Here is a 27,314-nt window from a genome sequence, read left to right as displayed (position 1 = left end):
TTGCTCTAAGGACAGGAAGAAAAGGCCTTGGATGTAGAAAGAATTGTTGTGCCGCTGACAGGATGCTGGTGGGCTGGGCCCATGAAATTAATTAACTTCAAAGAGGCCTACCCTGCCACAAGAAGATGTAGCTAATACCCACTCTTCTTTGGTCCCCCCAGCGAGACCAGCCCCAATCACAGGAGGCCCTTGTTGACATCATTAGAAATCCTGCTGGAGTGTCAAGACCTCTACGACAGGTCAGCTGAGGTTTTACATATCACAGCGGGGGCGGACTTCAAGGGGAAATTTTAGTGTATCCACTGTCGTGTTGCTGATTAAGAAACAGGTTGCGACACTTCGAACGAGTGTCGTCTCTCTGAGCACAACCAATTTGACGTGTGAACGTCTTGAAGAATATAATCAAACTTCAAAAAATCATGATTTCCATCGTAATTTATTTCATGTTTCTTCACAGGAAATTGTATATATCATGTAGCTGATTGCTAGTTTAACATCCTTAAACTTCCCAGGATTTTCAAAAAGACCATTGAGAGTTCACCCAATGCATTTCGGACTTTTAAAGTCCTTCGTCAGGGGTAGTAGGTATGTAGGTATGTAGGATCTTTTCAAGTGTCACATTGCACAAACACATCTAAAGAATAAAATGAATCACATGCTGCAAAATCATTACTGATTCAACCATAATTGTGTCAAAAACCATGAGTGAAATAAAACCAAGATATCAAGCACTATGAAGAGGAAGATAAGTTGATAATCCCTAGAAATCCTGATCCGAAATAAACCAAGAATGTATCACGTTTACCCGAAGTGTGAGAAACGAATATCAGAAAGTGGAAGTAGCTCCAGGTTGGAAAGAAAGACAAAAGCATGATAGGCTGTGTACGAAAATAGTTATTACCAAGTGGGATGATGTGTCAAAGTAAAGTGTGCCGAAAATAGTACCAAGTTAAAGAAAGAGCGTGAGCCCAGATGAATCAAGCCGGATATACCGTGTGGAGAAGTGCGGCTGGTTAAATGAATGTGCTAGCGGCGAGTGGCCCAAACTTATTCGAAGGTTCAGAAACGAACAGCGTGTCAACGCCGTTCAGTTATCTTTGCACCAAAGCGTGTGTTCGTGTAAAAGAAATAGTGAAGGGGGAAAGTGAACTAGAAATGTAAACATAGAAAGAGGACACGTATGGTGGTGGCCATCTTGTAACGGTGTATTTGAAAGATGAAAGACAAATAGCGAAACTGAATTGATTAATACTACCCAGTAATGTCCCAGTAAATGAAAAAAGTGAATAAAATGCAAGCAGTATGTAAGAAGCAGATATCAAGAAAACCAGATAATTTATGACTTCATAGGTAACACAAAAATTCCATCCGATCATTTAAACCAAGAGGTTTTGACGATTGCAAAAATTTTATCCAGTAATTTTCCCTTTGCAAGAGAAAGTTGTTATTGACTGTCATCCGCTTAGGCACCACTTCAACAGCAGAAAATCGTAATTGACTGATGTTGTGTCTAAGTTCTTTAAAGTGAGCTGCTACAGAAGATTTAAGGTTTTGAGTCCTGATGTTGCTTTTGTGTTCATTAATACGTGTATTTAACTTACGAGACGTTTTCCCTGTGTAGATCAATCCACAAGGACATTTAATGATGTACACCACATTTTCAGTATCACATGTGGCATTGAGTTTCAGCTTGATGTCGGTGCCTTTCATGGGGTGTTTCAAGATTGACCCTCTGATAAGGTTGTTGCAATTTTGACAATCAAAACCAGGTTGATTGCCTTTGTAGGTGGTGGAGGTTACTTGTTTAGGTTTGGTGATGATTTCTTTTAGGTTGTGACCTCTTTTGTAGGCAAATAATGGAGGACCTTGAAAAATGTGCTTGAAATCAGGTTCAGTACCTAGGATTGACCAATGTTTGAGTATAGATGTCTTATATGATCTCGAGTTGACTGAATATTTCGATATGACCACAGGTCTTTTACTGGTGTCTCTGTTTTAAAAGGTCAATGCCTCCTGTCGACTAAAATTTATCAGAACGTTCTTTGGCATTTTTGAGAATGGTTTGCAGATAACCTCTTTGTTGAAACCGTCGGATCATAGTGGTTGCCTGTTCTTCAAACTTGGTCGTCTCAGATACCATTAGTTAACCCGAAGCAATTGGGAAAACGGTAAGGGTTTTTTAAAGCCATCTGGTGTGAGTGTTATTCTTATCAGTGGATTTTCTGTTGCTGATTAACTCTGCTTTGTTCTGCCAGACCTCTGCCTCTGGGTTTCTTGGGGGTAATGGGGCTGCCTAAAAATGGCTGATGGTGTTAGATGTGGTAGGAAACTAGCATTACTACAACACACTACCCCCCACCCCACACACACACATACCCAAACTTCAGAGCCAAAGTTTAGTGTGGTCGAAGACTGCCTCCATCTTCAAAATGCCAAAAGTGGGCAGGGTTAGCCACAGGAACAAAACCCTATTGGTTAGGGCTCACTCAGGGGTCATTCCCACCCACTAGCACATGCCAGGCATAAATGTGACAGGTCCTGGTGCCCACTTCAGAACACTCCTGGACCAGAGGAAGATCAGAAGAGGACTGAGCCTGATGTCAGCAATCTGAGAAAAGCCCTGAAGGACTTTCCCTTTTGTATCCAGAGCACAGAAGTGAACTCCAATGGTCACAAGGCGGACCTGTTCAAGCTGCAGGGGTACAACAAGCTGCAAGAGGCATTTCCTACAGCTTCCCACTTGATCAGTGGCAAATAAAACTGGGCTGGACTATGCTTGACACCCAGTGAGTCTCTAAATGCCTCACCTGAGATCCCAAGGAGCTTTAGAAGTGTACTCCTGTGGTGGATTGAGAGTTAAAGGACTAAAGTTAGAAGGTAAAATCTTTGACCAGGGTGAACCTGTTTAGTGTATCGGAGCCGCACTCCATCGCTGTCAGTGTCAAATTATACCTAGGTCATGCTCTACCTCTACCCAGACGTGGGTCGCTTTCTCACTTTGCCACTGGATTCAAGCTAGACTGGCTGACGAGGGGGGTTACCCAGAAACTGGCCCCAGGAAGCTTGTTTCTGGTTCAGGGAACACCTGGCTTGGCAGTTCGGGGTGGACTGTTCTCATGAGGCACAGGGTTAAGACTGATTTGCATATAGCTGGGTCTGAACTGAGGTGGCGAAGTGAGCTAAAGAACGATGATGGATTTAACCCAGATCTGTGACTGGGGGTGAGTGTCTAAAAAGTTTCAGTGCTCTGTTCGTCATCTCCTTGTTTGCTTTGTTCACCCTAAATGGCAAGATATGCCCATACATGGGTCTCTTGCTCATTTTGCCACTGGATTCACGCTAGCCTGGTTGATGAGGGGAATTACCCCAAAATCGGTCCCAGAATGCTTGTCTCTGGTTCAGGGAAGACCTGGTTTGGCAGTTTGGACAGGACTGTTCCCATGAGGCACAGGGTCAAGACTGATTTGCATATAGCTGGGTCTGAACTGAGGTGGCGAAGTGAGCTAAAGCACGATGATGGATTCAACCCAGATCTGTGACCGGGGGTGAGTGTCTGAAAAGTTTCAGTGTTCCGTCCGTCATCTCCTTGTGTTTGCCATGCTCTACCATGACCTTTGTTTCAGAAGAATACAAGGGGGACCCTGTAATTGGCTGTGGACCAAGGGGGTCACCAGGTCACTGCACCAGCCAGCCGTGTATACGAGGACACTGTTCCTTCACGCCGCGGATTCAAGCCTTATCAAGGACCGCTGGCCCCAACTCACGGGTTGCTCACCTGACAACTGCTGTGTTCTATCATCTCCCTCCGTGAACGCCGTTTTAATCAATTGACGACCATAACCCCCGGAGTCCATTTTTGGACGGATATTCTATTTTATGCAAGAATATACCGACTGTACTCCAGCGGTCTCCACTGCTGGTTGGCCCAAGAGCACATAGCGTTTACTCTTGTACACGCCGCTCCTCATCAAGGAGGCGCATCATTGTTTTTACCAGGCATACTTAATTTGTACAGTCCTGATGATGATCCCCCTGTACCCTTGAGCGCGGGATCGAAACGTCGACCTTTTATAGTACTTATACAGTAAAGCCATTGTGTATCAAATTCCTGTATGTACTACTCTGGCAAAACACTTGTAACATCAATTTTAAAGTGTCCAGATTGCTCACTTCTCTCTTGCCTGCGATATCTTCTTCTCCTTACAACTATTCTTTATCCTTCACCTTCTCTGTTCTGTGGTAAAAGCACAAGATTGTGCTCTCTAAATGTCTCTTATGCATTATACAATTCCACTATTGTTATGAAAATAAATTCCATGTCCGGCTGGACCTGGATAAAAATATAAGCAGCTCATCACGGCTTGTCTTATTATGCTTACTGTATATTTTCGAAATTGCTTTGGACCGCTGTCCCTTTGAAACTACCATGACCTTTCAGCACTTTGTGCTTCCTAGCCCCATTTCTACTTAAAAATAAAAAATAAAAATCACATCTCCGATTCCCCTTATTGTATTTTTGCTGTTTTGTTTATTAGATCTTGCTCTATTTTTCTACTTCAGTTTGGGATTTTTATTGTTTTGACTTTCGACCTTATTACTGTTTGCTTTTAAGTAAAGCCTGACAGATCTGTGCCATAACTACCATAGGGTTGACCTCAGATTCATTTAGGGACTTTGATTTGATTGCGGATTTATAGAGCGCGTAGCTACCCTCAGGCGTCCCAGCGCTAAAGTGACAGTCTAATAGTGCTCCTGTGGAGGGATTATTGAGGGAACAGCCAGGTTTTCAGTAGTCTGCAGAATGTAAGCAGATTGTTTTCTTTGCGGATGCTAATGGGGAGGCTATTCCAGAGCTTAGGAGCGTTGTAAGAAAAGCGGCGACTGCTCGTGCGAGCTCTTCTTATTCTGGGGACGCTGGCCAGAAATAGTAAGTCCGACCTGAGCTGTCTGGTGGATTTGTGGGGCTTAATGAGAGGTCTTAATATGGGTGGGCCTTTGCCTTGTTAGATTTTGTGGGAGATACACAGGGCTTTGAAGGCAATGCGCTCCTGGATGGGAAGCCAATGAAGTGCCTTGAGGGAGGGTTTAGCTGAGCACCTTGGATTCGTCCCGTTAGTAGTCTTGCTGCCGCATTTTGGGCGTGCTGAAGTTTTTTTATAACAGCTACTGGTGCGCCCAGGTACAAGGCGTTTCCCTAGTCCAGTCTCGCTATGATGAGGCCCTGGATCAGAATTTTCCTAGACTGGGAGGGGGGGTGAGGGGGAGGATCTTTCGAGCTGCTCGCATGAGCCCAAAGCAGGTGCCAGCTGTCTTTCTTGCTTGGGCTCTGAAGCTAAGGTCCTGGTCGAGCCAAAAGCCCAGGCTCTTGATTTCTTGTTTAGGTGTGGGAGGGGTGCCTATGCTGGATGGCCAGGCGAGGGTTTTAGGGAGTTTGTTTGGGTCGCCTAGGAGCATGATTTCGGATTTCTCTCCGTTAAGTTTGAGTCTGGAGTCGCCCATCCATTTGGATATTTTATGCAGGCATGAGACTAGGTTCTCCATGGATTGGTCAGCCTGGTTGATGGAGACGACTAGTTGTGTGTCGTCGGTGTATATGACCACCGTTATGCCGAATGGTGAGGCGATGTCGTCTAAAGGGGGCCATGTAAACATTAAAAAGGGTGGGGCTCAGAGAGGATCCCTGGGGAACCCCACAGTTCAGGGGGAAAGCTTTGGAGCGACCATAGTTGTCTGCTACTTGGAAGGTCCTGTGTTCCAAGAATGATTGTAGCCAGGCCAGGGCAGTCCCAGTGATGCCGATTTTTTGGAGACGGTGGAGGAGGGTGGTGTGGTCCACCGTGTTGAAGGAAGCGCTCAGGTCCAGGAGGATCACTGCCACTGATCCCCCTGCGTCCAAGATGGACCTTGTCTCCTCTGTTACGGCCAGGAGGGCGGTGTCAGTCCCCTGTCCTCGTCTGAACCCTGTCTGGGAGTGGCGAAGGAGGTTGTTTGTCTCTAGAAAAGTAGAGAGCTGTTCATTTACAATTCTTTCTGCCACTTTGCTGATACCTGGGAGGAGGGAGATGGGTCTGAAGTTTGAGGGGTCAGGGGGTCTAGGTTGGGTTTTTTGATAAGTGCCCGTACTGTCGCACTTTTCCAGTTGACGGGGACTGTCCCGCTGGAAAGGGATGCATTTATCAGCCTGGTGAGAAGAGGGGATATTGTGGGGGCTACTAGTTTCAGTTTGCTCATTGGAGCTGGGTCGTCCGGGGAGCCACTCTTCACAAGGTTGAGAGTGGTCGCCAACCTCTCGATGGAGATGGGGAGGAAGGCCTTCAGGGCGGGGGCGTCTTTAGAGCTTCACCCTGATAGAGATGGGTACTTACCTCCCATTAGCTAGATAACGGCTCTAGAATGCTTTAATATGGCCCTGCATTTAATAAGGGCGATAACAACTCTCTCATACTTGTTAAACGAGCCACTGGCTCGAGGCGTTACAAAGAATTACATTTAACGCACTGGGTATTACCTACAAAGTGTAAGTGGGCAAGAACTCAGAAAAGCCACACATATTAACACTAAACAGTACCAGTGGTCACAAAGTAACTATAGAATGGCATGCTAGCATTTTGTAAAATATCTTAAATAATAATAGATAAAATCATAGGAGATAAGCAGGTCAAGTCAAGTCAAGTCATAAAATTTGTATAGCGCACTACATACCCAGAGGGTTTCAAGGCGCTTAGGGAGGGGAGGAGGATTATTTGTCAAATATCCACGTTTTAAGCTGCTTTCTGAACGCTAAATGATTCTGGGTGAGGCGAAGGTAAGCGGGGAGTGAGTTCCATGTTTTGGCAGCCAGGTATGAGAAGGATCTGCCACCCATGGTGGTCTTGTTGATGCGAGGTACAGTGGCTAAGGCTTGGCTGGAAGAGCGAAGTTGGCAGGTGGGGGTGTAGAAGGACATTCGAGAGTTGAGGCAATCTGGTCCGATGTCGTAGAGTGATTTGTGTGCGTGGGTGAGCAGTCGGAAAGTGATCCTCTTATTGACGGGTAGCCAGTGGAGGTCTTTAAGGTGACCAGAGATGTGTTCGTTGCGTGGGATGTCTAATATGAGCCTGGCTGAGGCGTTTTGGATTCGTTGTAGTTTCTTCTGGAGTTTATTGGTGGTACCTGCGTAGAGGGTGTTTCCGTAATCCAGTCGGCTCGTGACTAGAGCGTGGGTGACTGTTTTCCTTGTTTCGGAGGGGATCCAGCGAAATGTTTTTCTGAGCATGCGAAGAATGTTAAAGCAGGAAGAGGATACGGCGCTGACTTGTCTGTTCATTGAGAGTGAAGAATCCAGGATGACGCCAAGGTTCCGTGCGTGGTCTGTCGGGATGGGTGCAGTTCCGAGAGCTTCCGGCCACCAGGAGTCGTCCCATGCGGAGGGGGATTTACCTAAGATGAGGACTTCTGTTTTGTCTGAGTTCAGTTTCAGACGGCTTTGTTTTATCCATTCGGCAACTTCTTTCATTCCTTCGTGTAGGTTAGTTTTGGCGGTGCTGGGGTCCTTCGTGAGAGATAGGATCAGTTGAGTGTCATCTGCGTAAGAGATGATGTTGAGGTTGTGTTGGCGGGCGATGGCCGCGAGGGGGCTCATGTATACGTTGAAGAGGGTGGGGCTGAGTGAGGATCCTTGTGGTACGCCGCAGATGATTTCAGAGGCTTCGGATTTGAATGGTGGGAGGCGGACTCTCTGGGTTCTTCCGGTGAGGAACGAGGTGATCCATTCGAGTGCCTTTCCTTGTATTCCGATGTTGTTTAGTCGTTGTAAAAGGGTGCTGTGGCAGACTGTGTCGAAGGCTGCAGAGAGGTCGAGGAGAATGAGGGCGACTGTGTCTCCATTGTCCAGTAGAGTTCGAATGTCGTCTGTTGCTGCGATGAGGGCGGTCTCAGTGCTGTGTTTGGCTCGGAAGCCAGATTGTGAGGGGTCGAGAGATTTGTTGGTTTCGAGGAAGGCGGCGAGCTGGTTGTTGACGGCTTTCTCGATGACTTTGGCCGGGAATGGAAGAAGCGAGATAGGGCGGTAGTTTTTGAGTTCGGTGGGGTCTGCTGTTGGTTTTTTCAGAAGGGCGGTGAGTTCAGCGTGTTTCCAGTCTTCTGGGAAGGTAGCGGAGTTGAAGGAGCAGTTGATGACGTCTCGGAGGTGCGGAGCTATGACAGAGTCTGCTTTGTTGAAGATGTGGTGAGGGCATGGGTCTGTGGGGGATCCAGAGTGGATGGAATTCATCAGGCGGATGGTGTCCTCAGTGGAGATTGGGTTCCAGGTGTTAAGGGTGTTAACGTGGGGAAGATGGTCAGCTGATGGTAGGGTGGGTTGGCTTCCGGGTTGGCTGTCAAAGCTGTTGTGGATGTCAGCAATCTTGTTATGGAAAAAAGAGGCAAGGGAGTCGCAGAGGGTTTGAGAGGGGGTGATGTCGTTGGAGTTGGCCGAGGGGTTGGAAAATTCCTTGACGATGTTGAAAAGTTCCTTGCTGTTGTGGGCGTTGTTGTCAAGTCGATCCTTGAATGCTGTTGAAGGGCTGTCTTATTAAATCTATAGCTCCAGGAGTGCACCTGCAAATTGCCAGCCCTACTGCTTTAAAATGTAGCAGACCTTGTGAGAACTTCTGGTACTTTCTAATTAAAATACATTGTTTTAGAGACAATTATAAGTTACATGCATGCCACCAGAGTGGCATCTGGGCATTTGAGAGAGTGTTGGGTTCAGCTGCAATCGAGGAAATACTGGCATGAAGACCCACTTCTTAATAGCATTCTACAATTGAAGGAGATGTGATAAATAGTGAGGTAGTCTGAGAAAGGTCCCCACACTTGAGAAAGTCCAGAAGGGAGACATTTATCTGTGGAATTTGAACAAGATGTCCCAAGGCTCAATTATAAATTAGTCTCCACCTTTTATCATTTTTACCAACTATATTCTATATCCTGTCTGCCACCTACACCAACAGTCAATGTAATGATGTACCCTAACCATCTATGAAGCATTTACAGAGAGGATGCCTGGAAACCTTCCTCCCAGAATATATCCAATGATGCACAATGCTCACTCAAATGACAGTGACACAGTTTTGTAATTTCTGCTAGGTTAAGGTTTCACAAAGCTCTCTGAGAGAGTCTCAAGCCAGTATGCTAACATTCTATGAAACACATAAGGAACAAATTACTTACCTTCTGTAATGCTCTTTTTGGTACCTACAGTATCTAACAGCAGATTCCTGACCTTTTGAATCCTCTTAAATGCCAGACTGGATCCGGAATTATTTCATGCAACAGTTCTGCAAGCCTACAATGGCACCATCGGGCTATGTGGCGGGTCTGTCAGTGCTTGTGCATGATATTATGAAGCACAAAATGGGGTTTGAATTACCACTACAACCCTGAAACCTTTTTGTGGGGCTGGAAACAGCAGAGAAAGCACGGACACCACATCAACAATGTATTACGTGGGATTGTGTGGGACAATATATTTTTTTTCTTTTAAGATCATGTATTGGTGGCTGAACTCATTTCGATCGTCCTTGGGTGTGAAAGCAAACCTCGTAGAGCTACTCCACTTTCCCAAACTCGCCTCCAATGAAACTCACTGTCCTGTCCTGTGTTCCTGGGAGCCCTCTGTATCTATCTAAGCGCAGATCCATCAAATGATAGGATAGGTCTACCATTACTAAGCTTGTAGCTGCCATAAAAATATGCAGGTTTTAATATGTACAAGTTGGACTTATTGGGGGTCCTCCACCAGCAGGGCAAACATGCCACACACTGCAGTCCTCCATTTCTGCTGAACCACCACATTGGGGTTCACACTGCACCTGCTCCTCCTGGACAGTTACTCAAACTGCAGGTTTCTTACCTCTCTCAGCAGGCATGCTAGGTTCTAGCACTCCGGGACAGGTAATCAGTTATTTCAGCAAGGGGTGATGTCCCATCACTTCTGAAAAGCTGGTTCTCCTTTCAAGTGTCCTCTTCTGGCTGTTCTCCAAACACAGCCTTTGTGTAGAGTGATGCTCCACACAATGGGATAGTCTCCAGTCTGAAGCATCCACAACAGAGGCACAAAGAGGTGTGAGCTTTCTGCATCTGGCTATCATCAGCTATAATGAAGAATAATCAGGGGAAAGAGAATGCTGGCCTCACCTAAGAGGTCCATTCATATTGAGCAACAGAGACTAAAGTCCCACTCTCCACCTCCACCATCTAGAACAGTGCTATAGGAAGACTACTCAGCAGCTCCTCTCACCAAAAGGCCTAATGAACAAGTTACTTACCTTCGGTAACGATATATCTGTAAGAAACAGTAGTTAGTATTAGATTCCTTACCTTAGAATATCCCCAGGCGTCAGTCTGGATCCGGAAACCTTTGCGTAGCAGTACCCCGCCGCGTCGGTAGGCGTCGTCTGCAGGCGTCCCCTGCGGCTCCGCGTCCGTCGTTGGCGTCGTGTGCCGTGATGACGTCGCTGGAGTATATAGACGCCGCCTCCGCGCGCTGACGTCAGTTTTTTGCACACAGCTTTTCCGCGCCAGAACACGCAGAGCCATGTGAGAACCAACACTGGTGCTATTTTGAAACTAGGGCCCTGAAAGGGATGTCCCTAACCCTAGGTATCAGTTCGCAGAACGGGGAGGATGGGTGGGGCGGTAAGGAATCTAATACTAACTACTGTTTCTTACAGATATATCGTTACCGAAGGTAAGTAACTTGTTCATCTGAAAGAAACAGGTTAGTATTAGATTCCTTACCTTAGAATAGATACCCCAGCAATACCAACCCCGGTGGTGGGTCTGCGAACTAATACAATGGAGGACAGAACGGCCAAAGAAGCCATCCCTCCGGACTGGACTGTCCAGGCTGTAGTACTTTGCAAAAGTGTGCAGCGAGGCCCACGTAGCCGCCTGGCAAATGTCCTGCAAGGGGACTCCCCGGCCCAAGGCAGTAGTAGCCGCCGTGGCCCGAGTGGAATGGGCCCTCAGCCCAACAGAAGGCTCCTTCCAAACCAAAGAGTAGCACGCTTTGATGCACAGAACGACCCACCGAGAGATGGTCCGTTTATGTACCGCCCGTCCTTTCTTCGCACCCACGTAGCCAACAAACAGTTGGTCATCCACCCGGAACTGGCGTGTGCGATCCATATAGAATGAAAGCACACGTTTTGGGTCCAGACGATGGAGCCGCTCTTCATCCTTTGAAGGATGCGGAGGCGGGAAGAAGGAGGGTAAGGTGATGGACTGCCCGATGTGAAAAGCAGAGACTACTTTGGGCAGAAAAGAAGGTCTAGTCCGTAGAACCACCTTGTCGGGATGAATGGACAAGAAAGGAGGTTTGACAGAAAGAGCCTGGAGCTCACTCACTCTCCTGGCAGAGGTGATGGCAACCAGGAAAGCCGTCTTTAAAGTCAGGAGACGGAGAGGACAGGAATGAAGGGGCTCAAAAGGAGCACACATCAAGGAGGTCAGAACCAGGTTCAAGTCCCACTGAGGCATCACAAACGGAACTGGTGGATACATGTGTGTGATGCCCTTCAAGAATCTTGTTACAATGGGGGACTTGAACAAAGAAGGTTGATCAGGCAGCCTCAGAAAGGCCGAAAGGGCAGAAAGGTAGCCCTTGATAGTACCCAGAGCAGAGCCCTGCTGGGCAAGAGAAAGAAGGAAGAGAAGAACCTCAGAAAGAGGGGCAGAGAGAGGATCCACAGCCTTTGCTGTGCACCATGCCACAAACTTGTTCCACCGACAGGCGTATACCGATTTCGTGGAGGGACGCCTGGCTGCCTGAATCACATCACAGACTTCAGGAGGCAAGTCAAATGGCCTCAACTGTCGCCGCTCAATATCCACGCATGGAGGTGGAGGCTGGACAGGTTCGGGTGGAGGACCGTCCCCAGCTGCTGCGACAGAAGGTCCTCCTGAAGGGGCAGGCGGATCGGGGGACCGACTGACATGCTGAGTAGCTCGGGATACCAGTACCTTCGAGCCCAGTCCGGAGCCACAAGGATAACTTGGGCCTGGTCGCGCCTGATCTTCTTCAGCACTCTGGGCAGAAGTGGTATAGGCGGAAAGGCGTATAACAGACCGCAACTCCACTCGCGCTGAAAGGCGTCGCCGTGCGAGTGCCGTCTTGGAAACTCCAACGCGCAGAACTGATGACATTGCGCGTTCTCTTCTGTGGCGAATAGATCTAACCAAGGCTCTCCCCATCGCAGAAAGAGGCCTTGCACCACGTCCGAGTTCAGACGCCATTCGTGATCCATCGAGCACCGACGGCTGAGTTTGTCCGCCCTGGCGTTCAGAGAACCTGCCAGGTGTTGAACCATCAGAGTCACGCCCTGACGTTCCAGCCATTGCCAGAGGCGCAGAGCCTCTTGGCAAAGGGTCCACGACCCCACCCGCCTTGTTTGTTGCAGTACCACATGGCGGTGGTGTTGTCTGTGAACACCTGCACTACACTCCCGCTGACAAAGGGGAGGAATGCCTTCAGTGCTAGACGAATCGCCCGCAGCTCCAACAGGTTTATATGGAGCCGGGACTCCGCCGGAGACCAGATGCCTCTGATCTCTGCCTCTCCCAAGTGGCCTCCCCAGCCCTGGAGGGACGCGTCCGTCACAACAACGTGCTCCGGTTGGGGAAGGGAGAGGGATCTGCCCCTGACCCAATCGCGGTCCGTAAGCCACCACTGCAGTTGTTTCGCAGTGCCCTCCGAGATCAAGACATGGTCGAACAAGTTGCCCTGATGCTGGGCCCACTGAAACTTCAGGTCCCACTGCAGAGCCCGCATCCGTCACCGGGCGTGATGCACCAAAAGGATGCAGGAAGCCATCAGCCCCAGCAGCCGCAGCGTCAACCTGACCGAAACCCGGGATAACGGCTGGAAGATGGGAATCAAAGCCTGAATATCCTGGACTCGCCGTTCCGGAGGATAAACCCGAAACTGCGCTGAGTTGAGAACCGCTCCGAAGAAAAGGAGCTTTTGAGAGGGACACAGGTGTGATTTCGGCACATTGATGGAAAACCCCAGCTCGTGCAGGAGGTCTGCCGTCATCTGAAGGTGGTGGACGACTGTCTGGGGCGAGCCCGCCTTCAACAACCAGTCGTCTAGGTAGGGGAAGACTGAAACCCCTAACCTGCGCAGATGGGCTGCGACCACCGCCATCACCTTTGTGAACACCCGTGGGGCGCTTGTAAGGCCGAAGGGGAGCACAATAAACTGAAAATGCTTCTGGCCTACCGTGAACCGCAGGTAAAGCCAGTGGGCCGGCAGGACGGGGATATGAAAATAAGCATCCTGCAAGTCCAACACTACCATCCAGTCTTGCGGGTCTAGAGCAGCCAAGACCTGAGCCAATGTCAACATCTTGAACTTCTCCTTCGGAGGAAGCCGTTGACGTTCCTTAGATCCAAGATAGGACGTAGGCCCCCTTTTTCCTTCTTGGGTACCAGAAAGTAGTGGGAATAGCAACCACGTCCTACTTCTGGCCCAGGAACGCGCTCGATGGCCCCCTTGGCCAAGAGGGCCGTAACTTCCTCCTTCAGAAGTGCCAAGTGGTCCCCCGACACACGGTGGTTCTGCGGTGGAATGGCTGGAGGAGTGGTCTCGAAGGGGAGGGAGTAGCCCCTTCGGACGATCTGTAGCACCCACCTGTCCGATGTTATCGTGCGCCAGTGGGAGTGGTGATGGCGAACCCTGCCCCCCACCGGCGTCACATGGGCCTGAAAGCACGGACTAGGATGATTTAGCGGCGGATGCTGCGGGGGGAGGTGTGGCCTGACCCCGCCGTTGTCCCCGACCGCCTCCACGGCGGTTTCCACGGCCGCCACCGCGTTGATAAGTTTGTTGCGGCGCGTGGCTGGCAGCACGTGTGGGACCGCCCCTTCCTTGGCCACGAAAGGAGCGAAACAAACCCGTTTGCTGGCGCTGGGTCGAGAGACCCAAGGACTTGGCTGTGACCCTGGAGTCCTTGAAGTGCTCCAGCGCGTGGTCCGCTTTGTCGCCAAACAGGCGACTGCCATCAAACGGCATGTCCATCAAAGCATTCTGGACATCTGCCGAGAAGTTGGCGGATCTCAGCCAGGCGTGGCGACGAATCGCCACCGCCGTGGACATCGCTCTGCCCAGTGAGTCGGTCGTATCAAGACCACACCTGATGGAGTATTTCGCTGCGTCTCGGCCTTCAATCATAGCCTTGCCGAGCTTAGCCCGTACCTCCGGCGGACATTCAGACAGCAGGTCCGCGACCGTATCCCACAGAGAGTGGGTGTAGCGGCCTAAGAGGCATGAGGTGTTGCAAGACCGCAGTCCCAGACTCAGGGACGAGAAGACCTTTTTCCCATACTGGTCGTACCTCTTAGATTCCCGGTCGGGCGGGGCCGACGGGAATGCGGTCTGGGAAGTTGAGGCCTGGATCACCAGACTCTCAGGGGTGGGATGGGTGGACAGGAACTTGGGGTCATCCGAACACGGACGGTGGCGTCTGGCCACGTTCCTATCAACAGGCAAACCTGAAGCGGGCCTGGACCACGTGCCCAAAAGAACGTCAGATAAGGCCTCGTTGAATGGCAGCAGTGGCTCCTGTGGGCATGACTGCGGTTTGAGGACCTCGGTGAGGATGTTAGTCCTCACGGCCGCGACGGGGAGCTCAAGGTTTAAGGCCTTGGCAGCCCTCATCAATACCACTGAATAAGCAGCCCCCTCCTCCGTAGCCACGGTAGGAGGTGAGACAAAGCCAGGGTTAGGGGAGTCATCTAGACCACTGGCGTCACCCAAGTCACCTGTCCAGTCCACATTGTACTGACACTCACGTGTCAGAGGGTCCTCATACCCCTCCCACTCCTCTCCGTAATCTACCTCCTCATCATATTCGGGATCAACCAGGTAGACCGGCTCCTCGGGGTTCACAGACCCCATCGGCGTCGGACTCGGCGTCGGGCGACGCCGGTTCGGCTCCGGGACCGGAATCGGAGAGGGAATGGGGGCGGCGCCGGAGAACCGGCGGGGTCGGCGTCGGGGGTAGCCCCGATGGAAGCGGCGCCAGGGAGGTCGGTTGGCCAGCCGGCGTCGATCCTGAAGGCCCCTGCGGCGCCGGGACCGGAGCCGTCGGCGACGCCGGGGCCGGAGCACCCGACGGCGTCGAGGCAGGAGCACCCGACCCGCTAGGGCCTCCGGACGGGGCCACAGGGCCCGAAAGCGCCGAAGGCCCCGTCGGAGGAGCCAGTTTCCTCATGGCCATGAGGAACTCTTCTATCTCCTCGGGCGTCGCGCCTTGCCCGGGGAACGTAGGGTATGGAGCAGGCCGCGCCGGCGGCTCATGCGGAGCCGCGGGGGTGGGGCCACCCGAACCCCCAGCCGCATCGCGCGCGCGTCGGGGGTACGATGACGACGCCCCGACTTCTTACGTTTCCTACCTGAGGAGCCAGATGAATGGTGACGACTTCCGGAGCGTTCGTGGCGGCTCCGCGACCGCTCCCTCGACCTCCAGCCGGACCGGGACCGCTCTCGACGCGGGGCCGACACCCGCTCCCGCCTAGCTTTACTCGTCAAGGCCCGGCAATCGACACAGGAGTCCACGTCGTGGTCGGGGCCCAGGCACCGGAGGCAGAGTCGGTGATGGTCCGTGACCGACATCGTGCGGTCGCAGTCATCACAGTTCTTAAAACCGGGCATCCTACCGGCACCGTAAGAAGATAACAAAGATCAAAAAACTTTGGTCAAAGACCGGAGTACTGCTCTTCGGATCTGCGCTAACTGGCGCGGAAAAAAGAAGAACTGACGTCAGCGCGCGGAGGCGGCGTCTATATACTCCAGCGACGTCATCACGGAGCACGACGTCATCACGGAGCACGACGCCAACGACGGACGCGGAGCCGCAGGGGACGCCTGCAGACGACGCCTACCGACGCGCAGGGGTACTGCTACGCAAAAGTTTCCGGATCCAGACTGACGCTTGGGGATATTCTAAGGTAAGGAATCTAATACTAACCTGTTTCTTTCAGATACATTTTCTAAATGACTGCTGTCTCCTCTTTCCCCACTTCACTAAGGCTTCTGCCTCCTGCTTCAAGAATGTCAGCAACACACTTACAATATCTGGGGAAACAACATCACTTCCATCTAGTGCAAAATGTCATGGCAATTCAACATGGATTGCACAGACGTCCATTACTCGGGTTCACCCCTGCACACCATGCATCTGTCAGGTAGGCATGCACATGGTACGCTTTGGATGTTAGTGCTAGGATCTGGGTAAACACACAAAAGGAGAACTTTACACGAGTGGGCCAGTAGGTCTCCCCTCCAGAAACACAGATAGAAAGATCTGGCCACAGCTATGGATTCACAAACTACCGTATGCGGTCACCACTGCTCCGTGTGCTAATCCCATGAAACGGACAATAGCTGACTGTCAGTACAATGAGGATTTGCTCAGTGCATAAATCCAGGTCACAGGAAAGACCCAGGGCCTTACTTATGTCAAGGGACAGATATAAGCCTCTGCACACACACTACATTAGTGTGAGCCAATGTCCAAAATCAAAAGCCAGGGTGCCATATACACGCAGGCCGGCACCCAGGGTAGGGAAACACGTCTCTACATCACGCAAGGGATGGGCCTAATCCAACAAGCCCCACCTTATTATTATTATTATTATTGCATTTATGGAGCGCACAGCTACCCGGAGGTTTCCCGGCGCTTGCCCTGGGAACCTGTCCTGGCTTTTCCCTGTGAGATAGCCCCTACAGGGCATCCCCAAGGTGAAAGCCAGGCATCCCGCCGCAGGGGGGCCGTTGTGGAGATTAAGCAAGCTTAATGCCCAGAGTTGCAGAGTGAGAACCCATGATTAGAGCAGGCACCGAAGCGAGAATTATCGAGTCCATGGACATATGAGCTCAAGACCCTGCCGCGTCGGGAATTGAACCCTGGTCCCGGGTCTGACCTCAGCTTCCGGGTCTGCCTGCTCTACACCGTGAGCCACACTTCTCCACCTTCGTCTCAAGATTGTATCCTACCACCTGTTCACTAAATCCCCTGAACTCTTGAACCTAAAATACCCTCTCCTTTGACTTGGAGGTAGGCTTAAGTAAAGTAGTTCTGCCGAACTCCAAATGGTTTGAATTTCTGGGTGATGTGGCACTGAGGGGGGCGGAAGAACATTTGACAAACTGGACCCAGAGTGTATGAGGGAGATGGACAATGGGAATCTGCATGATAAGCCCTGCAGGAGTGGGTGTACCCTGGTAAAAAGGCTTGGTTTTCTTTTATTTCACAGAAATGCACAGAAAATACAAAAATATAGAAACTCCCAATGAGTATGGAAAATTCAGCTTTTGACATTAATCACATTCAGAGCCTGAAAACCATGTCTGAATAGGGGATGCCATGCTATCATGTTTTTTAGTGCAAGATCATATTTGTCGCCATCTTATTGCTGTATATTCAATTACTCTATCACTTCCAGCAGCCACGCTTGATGGAAAATCATTCTTTTTTCATGCTTCACCTTACTTATCTCATACACTTCAATATAGCTACTTCCATTTCAATCACTGTTGGGGTTCTTTTCCAGCCAGTGCTTGTGCTAGATATAGAGACTCTGACAACTACTGTACAGCTAATATTGCACATTGGTTTTCCTCCAAATATACTTCTGTTTCTAACAGAATTCCTGGCCCTGGTAAGGTAAATTGACTGGTTAACAAGGGTTTACATTCCCTATAGACTAGATCCAATCACCCTCTCAAAGCTCAATACTCTGGAACAGATGCAATTTCACAACGGGGGGACCAAGCATCACTTTTGCATTCTCATGAATATGTTGTGTGGTGATCTACCATCAATATCTAAATGAGATGCGATAAATTTGCAAATTGTTTAGTCAATGGTTCCAACCAAAGTGCCCCAAGTATCTCTGCTAGTAATATATTCTCCCATTATTAGTGAGTAGCTTTTAGCCTGATCCAAGATATCATATACATTAACAAAACTGCCTCTATATCTCTCATGTGGGGATATATTATTTCTTTAAGATGAGAGAGAAAACATTGAATCTGTAAATATTTGTCATTTGCTGACCCGAGGATAGGAATTCCACCGTCGAGTCTGTAAATGAACATAAAAACGCTAAATGATGTAGATGTCCCACCACACTAAAACTTCAACCAGTATGAGGGAGGGAAAGCTCGTGTAGAACAATATAGATTTACAAAATAATGGTTTATTTTCCATGTCTACCTTGCCCTATGTGCAGGCTGCAGTCCACACACGTTTTCAAAAACGTCAGTTAACACACAATTGTCTTCTGTTGAATATGTGTAATTGTAAACAGTAGTCTGGTTACTGCAGAAAGAGTAAAAAGACTTCTGTCCGCTACCATATATCTAAAGCAGCAGACAAGTCTGAAAATAGGTCTCTCATCTGTAAGCATTGTAAACCAACTACTGTCTCCCTCCTCGCCATCCTCCTAGTTACCACCAGACTATAGTCTGTTTACTACATACACCAGCCTGCAGATACTAAGTAGAAACACAGAGGTGGCAGGCAAAGTAAGTAAACATATGCCATGCATAGATTGGCAGCCCCACACAGGTCAATGCAGAGTCCACCAAAAACAAGGCTATATGGAGACCCAATAATAAACTCTGCAGCCATGTGTGGTTCTGTCTTAGTAGTAGTAAGATTTCTTTTTTAAAATAGACATTTGTTGACATTGGTAAGAATCACTGTTGCACATACACTTTGAGTCTGGAGCAGAGGCCTGCCTTCAGCTCTGCCAACAGCTGCATCCAGGTATCCAGCAATACAGAGCATGAGGTGACCAGAAACTCACGGCCAATGGCCACAGCAGCCACATCTGCAAAAGGAAGAGAGGGATGTGTGAGTAGGAGCAAGCAGAACAAGAGGTGACACTACAATACATTCTGATGACAAAGCCCAGCTGAACATTTGGGACATGGTGGCTCTCTCAGTTCTGCGGTGTGGAGATAGGTAGGCTGAAGCGGTTTGCCTAAACGGCTACATTCTTCCTTGCATAATGTCCACCCTTCAAGATCAGAATGTCAGACTGCCAGGAATACTCATGTATTTTAGTCACAATTTTAGTCCCACTTTCTGGACAGTGCTGTTCCAGAAATTAATTAGACACAGTGAACTATTAATCCACCAGCTTTCCCCCTGACAACGTGTCTGAATCGGACATTGCAGCAATATTTGCAATGCCTGGCTTTAAAACAACAAGAACATTGGGTCACGTGGCTACCAACTACGGAATCTGTCTACAACAATTTACAGCATGTCTCCCTAGGTCACTCTCCTTTTATTTGTTCTATGATTTTAAGATACTGCTATATGATTAGCTTCACACACTTCGGTTCCTTCTGTTTTGACAGTCTTGAAGTTACCAGCAACAGAGCAAGCTGACATGCTACTGCACTTACATCTAGTGAAAGTTCACTATAAAACATCTGCTGATAGACATCATCAAATTGCTACATCTTGCATTACAAAGGACAAGATTTGGCTTTCAATCCACTTTTAGCCCGTCCTAGGATTTCACGCCACGTTTGTGGCAATAAATGTGACACCATTTTCTATTAACCACCTGGTGGGAAAAGGGGCAGTGAGCGTGGCACCTCCTTGCAGATGCATCACCTGGTTGTCCCCTTTTCGTGTGTGCTATTTAATCTCCTAGGTTACCTCCTCCACTGACCATAGTTCACGATACCCCTGTACTCGAAGTGGAGGATACTGCTGATTCTCAATAGGTCAAATTTCAATTACAATATCTGGTGGACAGTAAGACGTACAGTGGTGGAAATCAGCTTCTTTAAATCATGTCCTGTGACTAACTGAGATTTTCTCAAAACCCAAAATGCCAAGATCTGGGGGAGGTCTTCCTTCAGAGGAATTCCATAAACAAACTGCACGTTCTCTTCAGATCGACTCAGCAGTGGGTACATGTCTGCTCAAGGCAACATTTTCCGCTGTCTGACTTGCCGTTGGAATGGGGGGAGGAGTGCGATGTGATTTCTGGGTCGATGTAGGCAGAGAAGGATTTGGGGTCAGTAACGGCATGCATTGATGTCTGCCAATACCTTACGATGCACAGACTGTCCTGTAATGAGGTCGTTCACCAGCCACGCACTTGCGTTTTCTTCCCTCTCCGCTCCATCAGAATTACTTCTAAGAGTGCCCTAAAACCCAGTTCTATTTCAGCTCCTGTCTTCCACCAATCTCCTGTAGCTTCAAAGACTCTCCTCCTTGTACAAAATTTTCAACAACCGGGTTCTTTCTCTTCCCTCCCTGTTGACAACTCTAAGTGCTTTTTGCCCAACGGATCACAACTACCGTAGATGAAGAGGCACATCCTAGGGGGTAGGCAGGTTATTGTCAGACTCTCTCAATAATCAAAACAGCCTGCAACACAGTGGGTACCGTAGTGGTTAATTAAAAGATAGAAGGAGAAAGGAGATTTTGTGAGTAATTATGAGACTTGCATGGCACACAACGCAAAGTTAAAGATTAGCACAATAAAACTGAAGAAACTGGACATAAAACTAATGACCCACTTTAAGGAGGCAACCCACCCAAATAGTGATTTAAAGTGGATCAAACTTGAAGATTTAATTGCATCATAAGAGGATGCAAAGTGATTAATGCTGAAAACAATTAAGGATTTACACTTCATATACAGACTCAGAGGAGTTACAATTGGAGTCATTAAACTTGGATTACTATTTAGTGCTCTAAAAACAGCTATAAGGATTTTCAACAGGGTACTGTGACACATCTTGAAATTTAGGAGACTGCGCAAGGTGTATTGCACCATATTATAACAACATTTTCTGTATTTAAGTGAGAGCATATAACCACATTGTATAAAATAAATGCTACAAACCTTAAAAATATAACAAATATATATTTAATGGGAGCCATGACTATTTCAGGATGCAAGATCTATCATAATTAATCTTTGACAATTCCTGGTAGGAGTGCTGTTCAAAGATATTAGACGTTCAATGAAAATATTAACAGAGGGATAAATTACAATGTATCACGTACAATAATAACATTTACATCGCTTTGTAATGTTCTTCTATGTAAATTACATTTACACCGCAAACATTTAAATTGCAATTGATGTACATTGTTGAAAAAACTCTATGGGTACATTCCATGGCTGTGTTCGCACTAAATAAGCAGTAGATTTTTCAAGATGAATTAAAGAGACAACAGTCATTACTGTTTTTTTAAATTGTAAATGTAATGTTAATCTTTAATTCATTACTATCGAATATATGTATTTTAACCTGATCCAAAACCGAACAATATTCTTTTTAACAAAAAATGTATTTTAAAACTATATTTCTTAATAAAATGTACATAATGTATTATAAATTAATTTAGTACCCAACCTTTGCCCTTTAACGATAATATTAATCATTAAAAATAAAATGTTTTTTCCAAAAATAATTTACTTCATTAAAATTAAATTAAGTTGTTAACACAAATTAGATTAATGAAATACAATCTAATTAATATTTTCCATTTAAATTACTACCCACCGTTTGGACATATATCACTTAATCAACCCATTCATGAATGCAATGTGATTTGTCAAACAAAAGTAAATACATTAAAATAATGCGCCTTAAAATGTGAATATTATTTTAAATGTATTATACTTATTGTTTTATTATTAAATTTCTGCCCACCCTTTCCCCTATATCAATTACATTAGTGGTTATTAAAGTGCACAAAAATCCAAATAAGTATGAAATTAATTACCCGTTCCAATATAGAATGATCATCAATTACCAGTAAATACATATACGAAATTTTGCTATTTAAAAATACTTCCCACCTTTTACCTTATACCACTTTTTGAATGTTATTCTAAAATAACTGAAATTCTTAAATAATTAAGTTATAACATTAATTAAAAGATAATTAAATAGATGACTTTCCTCCCTTAAATAGAACGCAAACACAGCTTTAAAAAATACTGACGGTGAAAGCATGCAACGAAAAATAAACATGAAATTACAATGCATTGTAAAAAATGTGATGTAAATGTAAGTCTTTGTAAATGACAAGCATTGTAAAAAATGTGATGTAAATTTAAGTCTATATAAATGAATTAATGTAAAGGTAGCATACCGTCGTTCAAGCAATGTATAACATACTAGCAGCCCGTCCCGACGTTGTCCGGGTAGGCTTTGCGAGGTTAAAGGTATTCACCAGCATCGCGCACCCCGGACTCGGTCTGCCTGTGAAGCTCAGATACTGACGGCTTCCCTTAAAAGGCGCAAAGCCGTGCTAAGTGTCATCAGGATGGGACACGGCTGCCATTTTGCTGCAAAAGGATTATTTGAAATCATGTTATTGCCTTGAGCCGTGTGTCTGTGGAAGCGGTGGGTAGTGATACCAGCACTCTGCGTCTCCCCGCTCGGGCCCTCCCTCCAGCCCGGAGATCAGAATCACTCCCCCGTATAATAATGGTTTGAGTGGCTGTGCCTGGTTTTCGCCTAGAAGAGTGTGCCTTTTGCATTTAGCGCATAAATACCCACAGTCTTGTTTAAAGGAGTTTCTCCTACTGCGGGCTGACGTGTTTTACTCTCCATGCCTGCTTTCACTTTCAAACACGGCAAAACTTTACTTTAGCAGGCATAACTGTAACTTTCGGGGCTGTGGCTTAAAATAGATGTTTGAGATTACATCTCTGTTACGTCAGCCATATAAACACCAAGTATAGTGAATCAACTTAAGAAGAGATTGATGCATAAGACCTGCTCTGGGAGTATTCCCTTGTATCACATAGCACTTCACCCACCATCTGAGGGTCCTCCCTCACTCAGGACATGCGCTCTGCCTGATTGGGCGAACCAAGGAGGGAGCTCTCACACTGTGCACCCCACTTGGTAAGGCCCTACACACCGTTAGAATACACACTGGCGCAATGCATGATGGTCCTGAGCACAGCATCCCTATGTACTGGCACCAGTATGCCTTGTGCACAGGCCCTGCTCAGTCGTCTGTATGTATTAGTAGCAGTATGACTTGAGGACAGGCCATTACCAACTGCTGTGTGCTGCTCAGACGCCCAGTACACACTGGTACCAATATGTAGTTTACACTGCCACTTTCAAAGGCCATACACTGCCCACTGTGCCAGGACGTACAGTTGAAGCATGTACTTTATGCAGGGCATTGACAGAGGCCAGGTCCTGGCTTCAGTGCCAGCGTATAATGACATTCTGTACTACTACCAGTATGCGTGAACAGGCCCATAAACTGTAGACACCAGTGTAGGGAGAGGGCAGCATAACAGTAAGAAATGGTTCCATTATTGTCTGCAAGTGAAGCATAAACAAAGACTGGAAAAAGTATATACGCATGGGCCCAAGGGCTGTATGTACTGTGTAGAGATAATTGTGCACTATACTTACTGGTCATAGGGTTGTGTAAACACACTGTCTGCAATAACAAACTCTCAAAATATCTGCTATTAAAATATCAATATAGGGGCGTGGTTTGGACGCCGAGGGAGATGGCGGCTCTCTAAGTCTCTCCGCCCGTGCCGAAGGACTTGACTGGATCTGGAGCGCAAATTTACTCCAGCGCTGACAACTACAGAAAAATCGGGCAGCGGAATGTAAGCGGAGCACACAGAGCGCTCAGCTGACGAGCTGCGTGAAGGAGAAGTCCGATTTTGTCGGACTCGAAGCTCCGCTCCGGGTGCTGCCGGGCTCTGGTGAAGGAAGGCGGGAGGAAGGCTACGCGACCAGCCCAGCAGCCCACCGAGGACGCCAGCAGACGGGAACCGAGGCTCCTGCTCGATATGGGAGCAGGTTATTAAAATTCCGGCGGCACACCGGACTATGAAGAGTGCAAAAGAGTAACCGGAGAAGAAGAACCGTGAGTAGATTGGACGCTTGGGGGCACAGCAAACAGCAAACAGCTCGAGCACAGCCACCACTCACACCCTCATAAAATGGCGGCATAACGCATTTTTAAGGAACTGCAGGTCCACAAACAGACTCTGCCCATTTGCTGCAGCGTTTATGATGGGAAAAACATGCAAAATGAATGAGATTAAAAAACAACAGAATATTTAAACCAGTAACTCAGAATAAGCGGAAAGGTACCTTTGATGATGTTTTTGACCCCTGAGGATCTATAGTGTGTGATCCTGTGTGTAAAGACTGACCATGAACCCATGACCATGATCCCAAATCAAAGTAATTGCTTTTGATACTGCTTTTGAACTGCCTTGGATACTGCTAAGGCATCTGGGCTGCCACATTTTTATATGCTGTAGTGGCTGAGTGCTGGCTCAACGTGAAGAAGTGATTAACTGATGTCTTGCAATGGGCAAAAGTTAGGAGCTACCACGGAGTGATAATAACTGGCAAAGACTGTAAAAAGGGTAGTGTCTGAATATATGCTTGGAGATTGCACCCACTGCAATGCGAATAAGTGCGAGTCCCATTCATCGCATATTACCTATTTAACGTGTGTGGTTGATCCCAAAATGGCGACGCAAGCTTTCACCCTGAGATGCAGCGACTGAGCTAATCATATAATCGATCAGTTAAGTGATTGCCGGCTCCTGGGTGTCTCGACTTTTTGAGTGGTCATCTGGAAGTACAAATAGGATAAATAGGGACAATTACCGGAGACTGGGAAAGGAAGTGCGCCACAGCGATCAGGCACAAATCAGGGGAACCACTATCCACTGTTCACGATCAGTCGGTCTATACCACGAATGAACATGTCTGACAAAGAGCTTGCAAAAGGCCTGAAGAGGCTTAAGTCTGATCTGGCGTCACCTGGCAAGGGGAAGAAGGATAACCCGGATCCAATAGATTTAATACTTAGCAGACTTGATGAAGTCAGAGATCTGGCGAAAGCAACAAAGGAAGAGGTGGCAGCAATCAGACAAGATAACCGCGACACCAATGCGAAACTTTTAGAGGCGGAAACGAGGATTAGCAAACTTGAGGATATGGAAGTTAAGACCTGCAACGCAGTTAAACGCTTGTGCATAGCAGCAGATCATACAACACGGAAACTGGCTGAATTGGAGGACCGGAATCGAAGGGGGAATCTACGCATTTTTGGCATTCCGGAAGGTTCAGAGGATCAACTGGGGAACTGCGTAGCTTTTCTTGAATCCTGGTTTACCCAAGCTACAAACATGACGTTTCTACACCCACTAGAATTTGACAGAGCCCATAGAGTCCCGGCCAGGATCTCCAAGGATCAAAAGGGTCCCAGAGCTATTGTTTGTAAACCGCTCCGGTACCAGCATGTAGAACAGATTCTTGCCTTCATGCGGAAAAACAATCACATCCTGTGGAAATCTGCTAAGGTCTATATATCTCAAGACTATAGTAAGGAAACGGTGGACGTCAGGAAGGCATTCTTGGCGCTTAGACCGCAGTTGAAGAAAAGGGGTTTCCAATATGGATTCGTTGGTCCGGCAAGGTATCGAGTGATTATTCAAGGCACTCCACACATTTTTTCGGATCCATTGAAATTGAAACGTATGTTGGATGGCCCAGATGACTTGGACATGGAGACGAACAATCCTGAAAGCTCCGCTGATCAGGCTTCAGCTTCAGGCTATAAATGAAGGGCACCCTACTAAACGCATTTTCCAATGGTTGTCTATTCCTGGTTATTAAACGGAACAGAGAATTTGTTCAGTCTGTTATGTAACAAGAATATGGTACTTTTGATAGTCCGGATTAAGGCCTATGATTCAGAGTTCATGTTTCCATACATGTCTCCATATAGTTCACATTTCTCAGTATACTTTGAGGGCTTAAGTTAAGGCCCAGGTTTAAAGCGTTTAAAGCGTTCATGTCTGCACATTGACATTCTTCTACCTTGAGCTGTTTAATACGTTTAATGCATTTTTCGCATGCCTGATTACATGACTTTATACCTTTATCAGCTGGTAATGTTGGGGGTTCTGTTACTCATTCAACGAAGGTAATACCTTGTTTTGCTTGTCTTTTATCCTGCAGTTTTTGAATTTTTTAATACAGGCAAGGTCGCTAGATACATGGCTTATTATAGCTGTGATAGTTAACAACGACTCACGAGTTTTTGCAGTAAATGTTAAGTCTTGTATGCTCCAGATTAAAATTAATATGGATATGTTTTTTGGCGCGGGGAGGCTGCACCGTACTCTCTCTCCAATCGCCATGCCTACTGAATACAGGTGGGGAGGGGAGGGTGGAGGGTTGAGGGGATTGGGGGGTTGGGTATGTGTTACATGTCTTTTATGTTTGATTCTTCTTCTTCTTGCTTGCATTTTCACTATTGTGATGACACTTGATGGTGGTGTGGGTTATAGACTCTATGTTCACTCATATGTCGTTTCTAAGTCTCGGAGAGATGAAAGATTAACATTTTGTAGTTGGTCAAGTGAGGTGACTGTCTCTCTCTGGATGAAACACTGTTTACCTGTTCACAAATAATACTGTGAATACTCCGATGGGGGTATGTAATATGGACAAAATGAAGATATTGTCACTCAATGTTAAAGGTTTGAACCAACCTATCAAAAGACAAAAAATCTTAGACTATGTGCGTAGGTTAAAAGGTGATATTGTATTGCTACAAGAGACAAAACTGGAAGCTAAGCTGTTTTTTCACATGCGGAATAAGTTTTACAGCGAGGTTGTGGGTGCAGAATCTGTACACAAGAAGAATGGGGTGTTGATCCTTGTTGCGAAGAAATCAAGGGTGGAGGTTTTATCCTCTGAGGCTAGTTTAGATGGGAGGTGGGTTACGGCCAAACTAAGTAAGGATAATACGGAGTTTTATGTTACGAACATATATGCTCCTAACATCAGTGACCTCAAGTTTTGGGAGGAGTTAAATAAACATATGGAAAATATCCCAGATAGTGCTGTTCATATAGTAGGTGGTGACTTTAATCTTCCAAAGGACGCAACACTAGATAGGGACTCCCACTGCCCTTTCAAACCAAACAAATCTCACAGAGCCTTCAATAATCTGTGTGAACGCTTTCATTTAGTGGATGCTTGGAGGCTCCAGAACCCTACAGGGAGGGATTACACTTTTTATTCTACACCACACGACTCATACTCCAGGATTGACTACATCCTTATAACACAGAACGGGGTACCCAGAATAGAATCTACCACCATAGAACCTCGTGTGATGTCGGATCATTCTTGTATATCCCTGTCCATTGCAAATGCCAAATCATCTCCCCGTCAGACGTCTTGGCGCCTGAATAATGAGATATTAAGCGACGCTCAACACAGA

The 27,314-nt window shown here is 47.2% G+C and overlaps 1 protein-coding gene across 1 annotated transcript in view; it reads right to left on the bottom strand.

The window, feature by feature from the left end:
• Positions 1–27,314, bottom strand: part of HSF2BP (heat shock transcription factor 2 binding protein) — a 312,850-nt gene that overhangs the window by 142,976 nt on the left and 142,560 nt on the right. Inside the window, exon 5 of the mRNA XM_086933565.1 lies at positions 18,744–18,861. Coding sequence (XP_086789691.1) covers positions 18,744–18,861 — 118 coding nt within the window. The remainder of the gene's footprint in view (positions 1–18,743; positions 18,862–27,314) is intronic.

This window comes from Lissotriton vulgaris, chromosome 8 (genome assembly GCF_964263255.1).
Source record: "Lissotriton vulgaris chromosome 8, aLisVul1.2, whole genome shotgun sequence".
In the NCBI taxonomy this organism is placed as follows: domain Eukaryota; kingdom Metazoa; phylum Chordata; class Amphibia; order Caudata; family Salamandridae; genus Lissotriton; species Lissotriton vulgaris.
Note: the sequence above shows the minus strand (reverse complement) of the source record. Positions and strands in the feature narration are given on the sequence as shown.